The sequence below is a fragment of the Abramis brama genome, assembly GCF_963993115.1.
Source record: "Abramis brama genome assembly, chromosome: 6".
In the NCBI taxonomy this organism is placed as follows: Eukaryota; Metazoa; Chordata; class Actinopteri; order Cypriniformes; family Leuciscidae; genus Abramis; species Abramis brama.
The window spans coordinates 16,350,333-16,362,581 of NC_139968.1; the positions used below are offsets into that span (position 1 = coordinate 16,350,333).

Consider the following 12,249-nt stretch of genomic DNA (forward strand, 5'->3'; position numbering starts at 1 on the left):
AGTGCAACCAAAACATTTCTATATTGTTTACTTGCATGGGCTACATGATTTCACTAGATACTGTAGGCTACATTCATTAAGCCAATTATCGGCTTAACTATTAGGCTACCTAAACATAATTTACAACCTTCCCCTTTTCATTGATGGACGCTTAACAAACGCGATGTCAAGACAACTTTTAACACAAAACAGGATCTTGGTCAAAGCAAGGACAATGCAAAACAAATTTGGTATTAATAACAGAATTAAAGAAGTATCCGATTCCTATACAATTCTAGCCAACAAATTATTTATCCCGTTATGATAAAAAACAAAACAAAAAAACCCCCCACACATTTCATATACTTGGGAATTTTGTGGACTGGAATAAAAGACAAGTGCATCGATAGATAGTGCCAAAAGAAGAGAAGAGGATAAAAGGGGATAAAGACAGAGGTAAAGTGATGTAGTGAATGAACAGTTTATCTAATTGCATAGAAGTAAGATATAATTTCATGGCAGTTATTTGTTACCTTAAACTTAATGTTAGCAATTGTTCTGAGTTCTCCAGTGGCCCCAGACTGTGTGATTTTGTAACAATCATGTCAGTTTTAAGACGCATTTTTTATTATCACTTTTTTTTATTAATGTTTTACTCTACAGTTGTGCAGTTTTGGGGGGGATACAGTACAGGCCAAAAGTTTGGAAACATTACTATTTTTAATGTTTTTGAAAGAAGTTTCTTCTGCTCATCAAGCCTGCATTTATTTGATCAAAAATACAGAAAAAATATATATATATTGTGATATATTATTACAATTTAAAATAATTGGTTTTCAATTTATTATACTTTAAATTATCATTTATTTCTATGGTGCAAAGCTGAATTTTCAGCATCATTACTCCAGTCTTCAGTGTCACATGATCCTTATCATTCTAATATTCTGATTTATTATGAGTGTTGGAAACAGTTCTGCTGCCTAATATATTTGATGAATAAAATGTTAAAAAGAACTGCATTTATTAAAAAAATATATATATATTTTCTAATTATATAAATCTTCTTTACGATCACTTTTTATCAATTTAACACATCCTTGCTGAATAAAAGTATTGATTTATTTCAAAAAAAGAAAGAAAAAAATTACTGACTAGTAGTGTATATTGTTGTTACAAAAGATTTCTATTTTTAAAACATTTTCTTTTTCTTTTTTTTTTTTTTATTCATCAAAGTATCGTAAAAAGTATCACAGGTTATGAAAAAATATTAAGCAGCAGAACTGTTTCCACTTAATGAATCATCATATTAGAATGATTTCTAAAGGATAGACTGGAGTAATGATGCTGAAAATTCAGCTTTGCATCACAGAAATAAATGATAATTTAAAGTATAATAAATTGAAAACCAATTCTTTTAAATTGTAACATACAAAACATATCACAATATTATTATTTTTTTTCTGTATTCTTGATCAAATAAATGCAGGCTTGATGAGCAGAAGAAACTTCTTTCAAAAACTTTAAAAATAGTAATGTTTCCAAACGTTTGGCCTGTACTGTATATGGCATTTTTAAAATTGATTTGCCAAAATTAGTAATGATATTTATTTACAGGTTTATTCAAAATAGCAAAGTTCACATTAAATCTGTATTGTAAACCGTGCTATAAAAGTAAATGGGGACTTGACTTGAATGTCAGATGTAATGCTCTTGGTATTTCTGTTTAGGCTGTAATGTGTGTGTGTGTATATATATATATATATATATATATATGCTAAATAATCAATCATGAACACAATGACGGGGTGAAATGGGCTGCGATGCATGGGACACCAGGTAAAATCTTGCCTAGGGCAGCAAATTGGTCAGGGCCGGCCCTGCGTTTGCATTGCAAATAGTTTTAGCGTAGCCTACTTCTTATTTACCTAGCGGCTAATAAATCGGAAGTCGCACATTCACAGCCACCTATAAAAAAAAATCATAAGGTAGATATCTGTGTCTTTATATGCGCTAACAAGATACCATTGTATCACCATGTAAATACCATGCATGGTATAATTCAATGCTATGGCCTATTAGTTTATGATTTTTACAGTAGAAACAATGTACTATGTTGCTTTGGTGGAAACTATGGTATTTATTTGTAAACAGGACATAAAATCATCAAAATGAGTTACTTTGTAAATATGAAAAATTAAACAAATTGCCCATAAACCATCAACCATAAACAAATTGCATTTTGAAAGCAGTCCAGTTCTTTATTTGCTGTGTCCTCCAGTTTAATTGCAGGAAATGGACTTCTTGTGAATTATGATAAGTGGATTTTCAACTGAGGGCCAAGCAGAGCCACTGCAACACACAAAACAACACATCTGTAAATGATAACGCTACATTGAGAAGATAGAGAAATCAACATCCATGGTCACACTTGTGCATCACCTGCAAGATATCCAGCTCGATTTTCCCAGTCTCCTTCTTATCGAACGTTTTAAACATTTCTGTGTAGAGCACAGGTGAAAATGTTACAGTAAACCACTAATAAACAAACTTTCATAATTCCATTTCTAGCAATTTATTTGAACATTCTAGATAATCTTCAGCAAAACTTACTGAAGAGCATCTCCAGGCGAATCAGGCAGCCGACGAAGCAATCGAAGTCAATGGCGTACTGCTGATTGGCGTAACGTGAGATTATCACCTGAAGTACTTCATTGTTCAGCTGGAACCCTGTAGAGAAAAATGCATGCAAGCATTAGGCTACTTCACTCTATATTACGATCTATATATTATTATACTCATTTAGAAGAAATGTATTCTTAATTCATTATCTTCAATGGTCTGTCTAACATAGACTCATTACCTGCTTCCTTCACGGCATCTCTCATCTCATGCGAACTCATAGTGCCTGAGTTGTCTGTATCGCGGTTCTTAAAAATTTCCTGGTGAGGTATAACAGAAAATCCACATTCAATAATAAACATCACTAAAAAATTAAGAATTGATCAGAACAAAAATGTTGCTCTGTGGTAGGAATGCACAAAATATCCTGTCGGTTATTAGAGTTCTTTTTAATTTATCTGAAATATTTAAATATAATACCAAATATCTCTGAATCTTTGTCCACAGTGTGTGAAACTCCACAAGGCCAAGTTTGCCGCTGCCATCTCTCTGGACTGAGGTCAAAGGTTATAGCTGGGTTATGATGATTACATGAGTACAATGAAAGGATGCTATGTTGTGCACACTTAAAACATTTAGATAATCCGTGTTTAAATTCCTTAATGATATTATATTTATATAATAAAACTTATTATATAAGATATAGGAAAAAGTCATCAGAGAACCGTGACCATGCGAATGTGTTGTTTAATTATTGAAATCTCAGTGGGTAGAAAATATTTAGAGTCAAAGAGGTTTGGCTGACAAAAATATTATTAATCCCTACATTAATCCATGTGGTATCTATACATTCATATTATCTAGTGAGGTAAGGATACATCTAGCAGGCTGATAATGTGGCGACAGGTTTCCATACTGAATCCATCTGTCTTCAGATTGGTTCCTGTGTGAAATACCACAAAACATTGAAAAAAATGACCAGCACAGACTGTTGAACAAGGGGCTTTCAAATGCAAATTCAAATATATTTATACAAATGCAAATAAAAATAGAAAAGTGTGTTTTCCTACGTTTCGAGATAACACTGTCCAGGGTCTGCTGTAGTTCAAACACAGACACCTCTGAGTCCTGCAGAGTAAAGATAAGATCATGCAACTGGGAAAAATAAAATGATAATTACCAAAAACTAAAAAAAAAAATATATATATATATTGTGCCTTACATTTCCAGCAATCTGTTTGAAAAGGTGTTTGAAATGTGGGTCCACATCACTCTCGGATATGTATTGCTGGGAAAGAAGAAAAAAATGTAAGTAAAAAATAATAATATGTATATAATATAATATTATGTTTGTAAATGATAAATTCACCCTTTTTATATCTGCACTGATCTCTGCATCCATCGGGCTGCAGGGACGAGAGTCAGAAATACATCCGTCATGTATTTGGGTGCAAATACAAGAATGTTTAAGGAACAATTATTATTTATTGGTCAGACAAACACATATCAAGCAGATGTGTTAGTGTTACTATCCACTCTAGACAGAACAGAACCCGTGCAACAACACCACCATGTGGTCTAATACTAGAACAGTTAGGAACTCACTTGGCACCAGCCTCTTTCTCTGTGAACACTCGCAGTATGAAGCTTCCCTGGCGGTGCGGCTCGAAAGTGGAGGGGATGATGACGTATTCACCAGGAGGCAGTTTGAAGCGCTCGCTCATCTCTCGCAGGTTGATGAAGGTGCTGCTCATTGCAATGGACCACTGACGCAGCAGTACGTCAGGACCGAGATGAATATTGTTGCGACCCTTGAACTGCAACACAAACACGGATGAAATTATATCTGAAAACTTGTTCCAAATAGGTGTATGGTGATGGAAAAAAATATAAGAAATAGTATGTTACAAAATCATATTTTAATGCTTTTGCATTCGATCACAAAGAATTGCGTTCCCCCAAGAAACTTTGCGTTCTCTCCCAAAGGATTGTGTTCCCCGAGAAACTTTGCGTTCTCTCCCAAAGAATTGTGTTCCCCGAGAAATTTTGCGTTCTCTCCCAAAGGATAGCGTTCCTCTGAGAAACTTTGCGTTCTTTCCTAATGGATTGCGTTCCCCCAAGAAACTTTGCGTTCTCTCCCAAAGGATTGTGTTCCCCGAGAAATTTTGCGTTCTCTCCCAAAGGATAGCGTTCCCCTGAGTAACTTTGTGTTCTTTCCTAATGGATAGCGTTCCCCCAAGAAACTTTGCATTCTTTCCTAATGGATTGCGTTCCTCTGAGAAACTTTGCGTTCTCTCCCAAAGGATTGCGTTCCTCTGAGAAACTTTGCGTTCTCTCCCAAAGGATAGCGTTCCCCCAAGAAACTTTGCATTCTGTCCTAATGGATTGCGTTCCTCTGAGAAACTTTGCGTTCTCTCCCAAAGGATTGCGTTCCTCTGAGAAACTTTGCGTTCTCTCCCAAAGGATAGCGTTCCCCCAAGAAACTTTGCATTCTGTCCTAATGGATTGCGTTCCTCTGAGAAACTTTGCGTTCTTTCCTAATGGATAGCGTTCCCCCAAGAAACTTTGCATTCTGTCCTAATGGATTGCGTTCCTCTGAGAAACTTTGCGTTCTTTCCTAATGGATAGCGTTCCCCCAAGAAACTTTGTGTTCTATCCTAATGGATTGCATTCCTCTGAGTAACTTTGCATTCTCTCCCAATGGATTTCCCCCGAGAAACTTTGCGTTCTTTCCTAATAGATTGCGTTCCTCTGAAAAACTTGGCATCTCTCCCAAATAATTGCGTTCCCCCAAGAAACTTTGCGTTCTCTCCCAAAGAACTGCATTCCCCCAAGAAACTTTGTGTTCTCTCGCAAATAATTGCGTTCCCCCAAGAAACTTTGCATTCTCTCCCAAAGGATTGCGTTCCCCCAAGAAACTTTGCGTTCTCTCCCAAAGAATTGCGTTCCCCCAAACTTTGCGTTCTCTCCCAAAGGATTGCTTTCCCTCAAAAAAACTTTGTGTTCTCTCCCAAAAGGAGAGAGTTTTGCAAAGACTTTGCAAAAGCATTGAATTTTTTTTTTTTCTCCCATTTAATTTTTTATCATCACCATGCCCCTTCAGGGGCTCTGTAGTATCGTATAAATGAAAGAATGACTGGTTACATTTGTGGTGTCCAGTTACTCTTATGTACAAAACATACACACCTCATCTGGAACCTGAAAAACACCAAAGAATATTATATTATTCAATGTTCAAATTCATACATTTTCACGATAAAAAAATATTCTGTGTTAATGTTGATGGTTATGCTCATGGAAAAAAATGTGTTGTATAATGTGTTGTACAACAGTCGGGTTCTGGAAATAAAATCACATTCTCCATAGAGATTTTTTTATATATATATATATTTCCAGACATATGTACTATGAGCTCAGAGGCTAGTAATCAATATTTCAGAAAAAAATCCTTTGGAATTCAAACACCAGGTGAAGATCTGCACTACCCATGAAGTTAAAGAGAAAGAGTTTTTATTTTCAAATAGTTTTAATTTAAAAATAATTTTAAAATAAAATTTAGTAATTTTGTGATTAATCTCGGAGCAGGTTGGTTTGGTTCATACATTTTTTAAATCTGTATGGAGAAAATGAATAGGAAAGACACTTCTAGAACCAAGACTGCTGAACAAGTGGTTGCAAGTTTGGTGGTACTGTTGGTTGTGAAGTTGTCTTTGGTGTTGATGGTAATGTTGTTTCCAGTTGCAATGTTATTACTGATTGTATTTAACCAGTTACCTTATAGATGGCAAAGCCAATGGTGTTCAGGTCTCGTCCAAACCTCTTGTCTTTACGACCATCTTTCTGCATTAGACCCACAAGGAAAGTGCATCCATCTTCTCCATCATAGGGATCATCATCTGCATCCTCCAGCTTGATCACAAACTGAGGGTTTGAGCAGAATGTAGCTAGAGAGGAGAAACCAAATGGTTGGACGATGGAACAAAAACAACTTTAAAACCAAATTTGGTTTCAAGCACATGCATGTTGATTTGATATACCTGGGTTGTTCCTGCAGCCTCCTGCGGTGGAGCCCACCCTCCAGTTGCCTTCAAACTGGCTGTAGCTCCAGCGACTCACATCCTCACTTGAAAGAGTGTCTGGAGTCAGATTACAGATCTCCAACTTGGAGAACTGCTGTATGAAGTCAGAATACGCCATCCTGACAGGACGAGGAAGATTCGTCAACCAAGGTATTTGTTACGTTGTTGAGGGTTAAAAAATCTCAAGTTCTCTTACCAGAACTCTCCATCTTCAGCTGAATAATCCAGTTTAGCTTTCTCATCTGGTAGGATGCTATCCCATTCTTTTGAACTGAGGAAGAGATGGTAAACATTTTACAGGACTCTAAAGACTGATGTTGAACTAGTACGATCTGTTTAGGGAACTAACTCATCACTCCAAGGGCCTGTCCACTCCACCTGACCCCACGGGTTCCTGATACGCACCAGTTCAACCGAATTACCTTTGAAGTGAACCTGCATGTAAGGTCACAATCATTAGATCTACTTCAAATTATTCCTATCGAATCCATATTTCAGCATCAGTGGCGATGCCTGACCTCCTCTGCGGCCGTGACGGAGTAGGCATGACCCTTCACCAGCTTCAGACTCGTCACCGCCTCCGTCTCATAGGAACTGGAAATCTGCTCAATAATGAACTAATTATTTCTATTCGCTTTTCCCACATTAGAGCAATGGCACGACCATTTAAAATGTTTGGGTTAGTCAGATTTTCTTTTTAAGAAATTAATACTTAAATATTCAGCCACAAGTGAGCTAACATTTGATATTTCCACACACAAAACATCCTTGAAGCACATGCAAATTGTTCGGTCTCAAAAGAAAATTAGTCTCCAGCTTTAATCTGGATCTTCATAAATAAGGGATTTGGGTATTTAAAGTGTGTTTGTTAAGTATACCACAGCTCCAACAAAACATTTATCTGAATGTATTATGTATTAATCATTATTTCTTCATGCCATAGAGAAGTTATTGCAGCTCAAAATGCGTGGAATACGACTCACATCAATGGAGCAGCCCAGTAATGAGCCCAGCGTCAGGGCTTTCTGCATGATCTTAAACAGGTACGGAGGAGCTTTGCTCAGCTCATAGTTCTCAGCGATGCCTCCGGTGAAATCCTCAAAACCCTCAGTGGTCGTACCTCCCGACAGAGCTTCATATGACCCGGTTACCCTTCAAAACAAGGTAGAAATCAGCGTCACCGGTTGGAATGTCACGGATATGATGTTGGATGAACATTGTGTATTTTGTAGGCTGTGTTTGTAGGCAGAATGTTTACCAAGAGTTTCAGATGACTCGTATTATGTTCAACATTGCAGTTCAGGTAAGTAGTAGCAGGTCATTTTTGATGAATAAACACACACACTCACTTTGCATAGGCCTTCTCCAGTAGAGCGCTCCAAAACTCAGAGCCCTCGGCGGAGTGAACAAACAGCAGCTTCCCATCTCTGGTGGGCAGCCGGTCATCAATGACCACATCCACCCATACGCCGTACTGCCAGAACTGAAGAGACGAGAACATACATCAGTCTGACAGTGTCCCTTTAATATAATATGATCATAATGGTGCATCGTAAGAAATACTTAAATGAAGTATTGACCATTCCCCCCAGGTTAAAATTAGATTTTAAATCCCAGATCTTCAATGTGGACTCTGTGGTTTCAATGTGGTTTATATGTTCTGACCTGAAAGTGAAAGATGCCGCTATAGTCCTCCGTAAAACTCTGTCCAGGTGGAACTACACGTTCCAGAATCTCATTATCCAGAGTCAGAGATGCAATGGCTGCCAGCAACCAACAGTCACCTGCCAATGTATCATCATTAAATATTTGTTGTGCCTTGAGCAAATTATTTTATGCAAAATAACTTTCAGTGCTTTAATCACAGTGATAGTCTTGCAGGATCAAGCTGGTCTTCAGTGTTTTGCTCAGTGAGTATCCAGGGCGTATTTGTATTGCTCAGTCCTGATGGTTCATGGATCAACCATTGTGGGATTTGAACCTACAACCTTCAAGCTTAAGTCTTTAACCACGCCCATGTTTATTCACTACAGAAGTTGTGCAATTGTAGTGTGAGGTAACGTTAATTAGCGGTTGCTGAAGCTAGCATCATTATTATTATTGCTCCATACTTTATTCTTAACTACTTACCACTAACACTTGAGCATGTATTTCATCCCACATCACATCCTCCATATTTCAGTGCTTTCTCATTCGCTTGCAAAACTTTTGCGTTCCGTTGCAGATTTTACGCTCCCCCAAGAAACCTTTCATTCGCTCGCACAACTTTTGTGTTCTTTTGCAAAAAAAAAAAAAAAATTGCGTTGAATTGAAACTTTACATTTGCTTACACATCTTTTGCGTTCTCTTGCAAAAATATTGCGTTCTCCAGAGAAACTTTTCATTAGCTTGCACAACTTTTGTACAGAGCCCCTAAAGTGACATGATGATGGAAAAAAAATGTGACGGGAGGATATATGTCAAATATATGTCAATGCTTTTGCGTTCTCTAGCAAAAGTTTGCGTTCCCCTGAGAAACTGCATTTGCTAGCAAACCTTTTGAGCTCTTTGCGAGTGAACGTGAACTTTCTTGGGGGGAACGTGAACTTTCTTGGGGGAAACGTAAAAGCATTGACATACTTTTTTTCTTCCCGGCACATATTTTTATCTACCACCATGTCCCTTTAGGTACTTTTGTGTTCTCTTGCAAAAATATCACATTCCCTGTATAACCTTGCATTCGCTGTGAATTTCTTGGGGGAACGAAAAATGCATTGAAATATAATTTTTCTTCCCATCTCATATTTCTTCCATGACCATTTCCTCCTGTACAATTTTACATCTCTTTTTGTTTGAACAAACAAAATGGCTCTATGGTGTTAGTTTATCATATTAAAAGTTTTGAATATTTGTGAAGCCGCATGTAAAGGGTTTATATTCGTTGTGTCATTGTGGTTAGCACCGCACAATACGCGTCTGTGTGAGTTTGGGGTGGAGGACAGTGTACTCAAGTCAGCATAAAGCAGACACACCAGCATATATCCTACAGGTAACTAAACACCTCATTTGATATCATAATAAAAAATTCAACCGATCCTGAAATTCCGTATTCATCATGTTTGTTGATGCTGCACTTCAGTAATAATGTCTTCACCTGTATTGACCACCCTGTTAGTGAGAATCCTAAATGATTCATTGTATTCCTCTACAGGCCACACCCGAACACTACTGTGACCAAAAGGATATTTTCTTACCTAAAGCTCCCTGGCAGATGTCCGTCCGCTTGGCGCCATCCACAATGAACTCGGGGTTTGAGCACAGCTCCTTTAAAAACGAAAAATTTGAGCATAATTACAATTGATATTATTACGTTTTGCAATGGTACACATGAACAATGTTTTATTTGCTCTTAGCAAACAGCGCATTTAAAAGGTTCAGTTGATCAATTGTGTGGTTGCTACTATACTCATAAAAGAAAAAAATACAGATAAAAGTGTTTGTTTATATAACATTGCAAACCAATGAGCAGGAACTATAGTTGTTGTAAGTATCAACACACACACACACACACACACACGCACAAAGATCCTTCCAACACCTGAGCTGCCGTCGGTTACAGTGAGCGTATCTATGCACGCACACGTACAGAACAATACATGTTTTGCATTATCAGATAGCCTAAGCTGTAAAAATGTTTCATGTCCTATCAACATTTTAATTTTTATTCTATTATATATATATATATATATATATATATATATATATATATAGACCTATATTGTTTTAAAATGTTTGTCATTTCTACTCTTTGAATTTCAGCTTGATTTAGTAATTCAATTCAAAGTGGTTAAAAAAGTGCAATGAACGTTTTACTTGAAGTTATTGGAATTTTTTTTCCACTTTGGTTTTATTAAAATTCAAAGGCAGCAATTAAACATGAATTTTGAATTTGACCATTTTTAAAATGATTTTATTTAATAGTACCTCCTATTAATTACTAAAACTCCTCCCATTGTTCCTTGTGAATGGAAATATCACCTTAAAGACTTGAAAAAATACAATACAAAAATATGTAATTAAAATTATAACACACAAGGATGAAAAAAACAATATAAAAATATTATAATTGTATAATACTATTTAATATTAATATTTTAAATGTACCTTACTACTCTTGAATTAACCTCACTACTTTTTTATTTTACTCTTCTTTTTTTTAAAGTAACAGGGTAAAAAGTATTTTTTAAGATTCTATAAAAAAGATTCTATAAAACAAACAAAGATCACAAAAACACGCCTTTATATATTTGCCTAAACTCCACCTGTGCAAACACACATAACTTAGCAGAGACTTAGCATAATGATTTTAACTGTATATTCTATCCCCTAAGCCACAGAAAACTTTAGCAATTTTACATTTTCAAAAAACATCATTCTGTATGATTTATGAGCTTTTTTCCTCATGGGGAACAAAAAATTTCCCCACAAGGTCAAGGATTTCAGATATTGCCATTTGTGTGGGGACATTCTGTCCCCATAACGTAGGGTTTACCTGAAGCACATACACACACAGAGGACCTTACAGTACCTTTGGTCTCTTCCACTGCACTCCTTTGGTCTTGAAGGAGTACCGGCCGAGTTCATTGTATCCCAGAGAGTCGGATTCAGCAGGGAAGGTCGGGTCACAGAACAGGGTTCTTTTCGCCAGACATTCCCGCTTCAGGCTCTCATAGTCCTGCTTATTGAAGGGAACCGCATTCTCATTTGTTCCCACTCCTTCTCCTCTGTCCTGCCTCCTAGAAAGAACCTTTGCAATATTAGACATGCTGCCCTGTAGTCTTCCTCTAGTGTCTCTGAAGCTTGCCGAGTGTTTGTGTGAGACAGATGCTGGTTTAAATGTGAGAGAGGCTATATGGTGAACATGGGCGGAGTCACACTCACCTGTCAGCGGATCGGGGCAGGTGTTGCTTTCACACTGGTTTAGCATCATGTTACCCTGTGAAGAAAACTGTTGAGCAAGTATATGCTTTTCGTTACTTTATCACTTCAGACGCTTTTCAAAGTATATTCATTTCACTACTTTAGTACTTACCAATGTAATTAACACGAGTCTTGTATAAAGTGTGACTCAATACACTGAATTTAGACCTCTTTTGTTTCTATTGTTCTTTTTTTTCTTTTTCTTTGGGAGACCAGGGCTGGTTTTCACAATTTTAGTCCAGTGAACATTTCTCAGGTTTCATTATGAAATGCAAATTCTATTCATACCTTAATGTCTTGGCTACAAAAAAAAAAGAAGCTTTTACAGTGTTGTTGCCCCCTCAAAACATACACATTGGCCTTTTGTGATGGCATTCCCCATATTGTCACATTGGGAAATTGCTGCTTATTGACACTAATTATAAATATTTTTGAGATAAATAAGTCTGTCGTACGTTAATGGCGCAGACTAATAGGTCCTTAACTCAGTCTGCTTGCAATCACATCATTCTCTACAGAGCACAGCTGATTGGTTCCTGCTGTATCAGTAGCCAATGAGCTCGCTGCTCATCCTTCAAACACTTAGTCAGCATTTGCTGTAGCAGTAGCAGCG

General features: G+C 36.9%; 1 protein-coding gene across 1 annotated transcript; it reads right to left on the bottom strand.

Moving 5' to 3' along the window:
* Positions 1-2,099: 2,099 nt before the first annotated feature.
* capn8 (calpain 8) lies at positions 2,100-11,536 on the bottom strand. The gene is made up of 21 exons (XM_084118097.1): positions 11,245-11,536; positions 9,911-9,980; positions 8,343-8,461; positions 8,027-8,160; positions 7,661-7,829; positions 7,196-7,279; positions 7,027-7,112; positions 6,874-6,948; positions 6,636-6,796; positions 6,373-6,542; positions 5,785-5,796; positions 4,204-4,415; positions 3,968-4,004; positions 3,821-3,886; positions 3,669-3,726; positions 3,477-3,541; positions 3,079-3,147; positions 2,840-2,918; positions 2,590-2,706; positions 2,419-2,477; positions 2,100-2,328 (listed from the first exon to the last, which is right to left on the bottom strand). The coding sequence occupies exons 1-21, from the start codon at positions 11,479-11,481 to the stop codon at positions 2,305-2,307; spliced, it is 2,103 nt and encodes a 700-aa protein (XP_083974223.1). The 5' UTR covers positions 11,482-11,536; the 3' UTR covers positions 2,100-2,304.
* Between the last annotated feature and the right edge of the window lie 713 nt (positions 11,537-12,249).

Coding starts and splice junctions, on each gene's coding strand:
- capn8 (XM_084118097.1), bottom strand. CDS start 11,481: ATGTCTAATATTGCAAAGGTTCTTTCTAGGAGGCAGGACAGAGGAGAA. Junction 4,005..4,203: donor GAGAAAGAGGCTGGTGCCAA/GTGAGTTCCTAA, acceptor TCGTCCCTGCAG/CCCGATGGATGCAGAGATCA. Junction 3,148..3,476: donor ACATTATCAGCCTGCTAGAT/GTATCCTTACCT, acceptor ACCTCAGTCCAG/AGAGATGGCAGCGGCAAACT.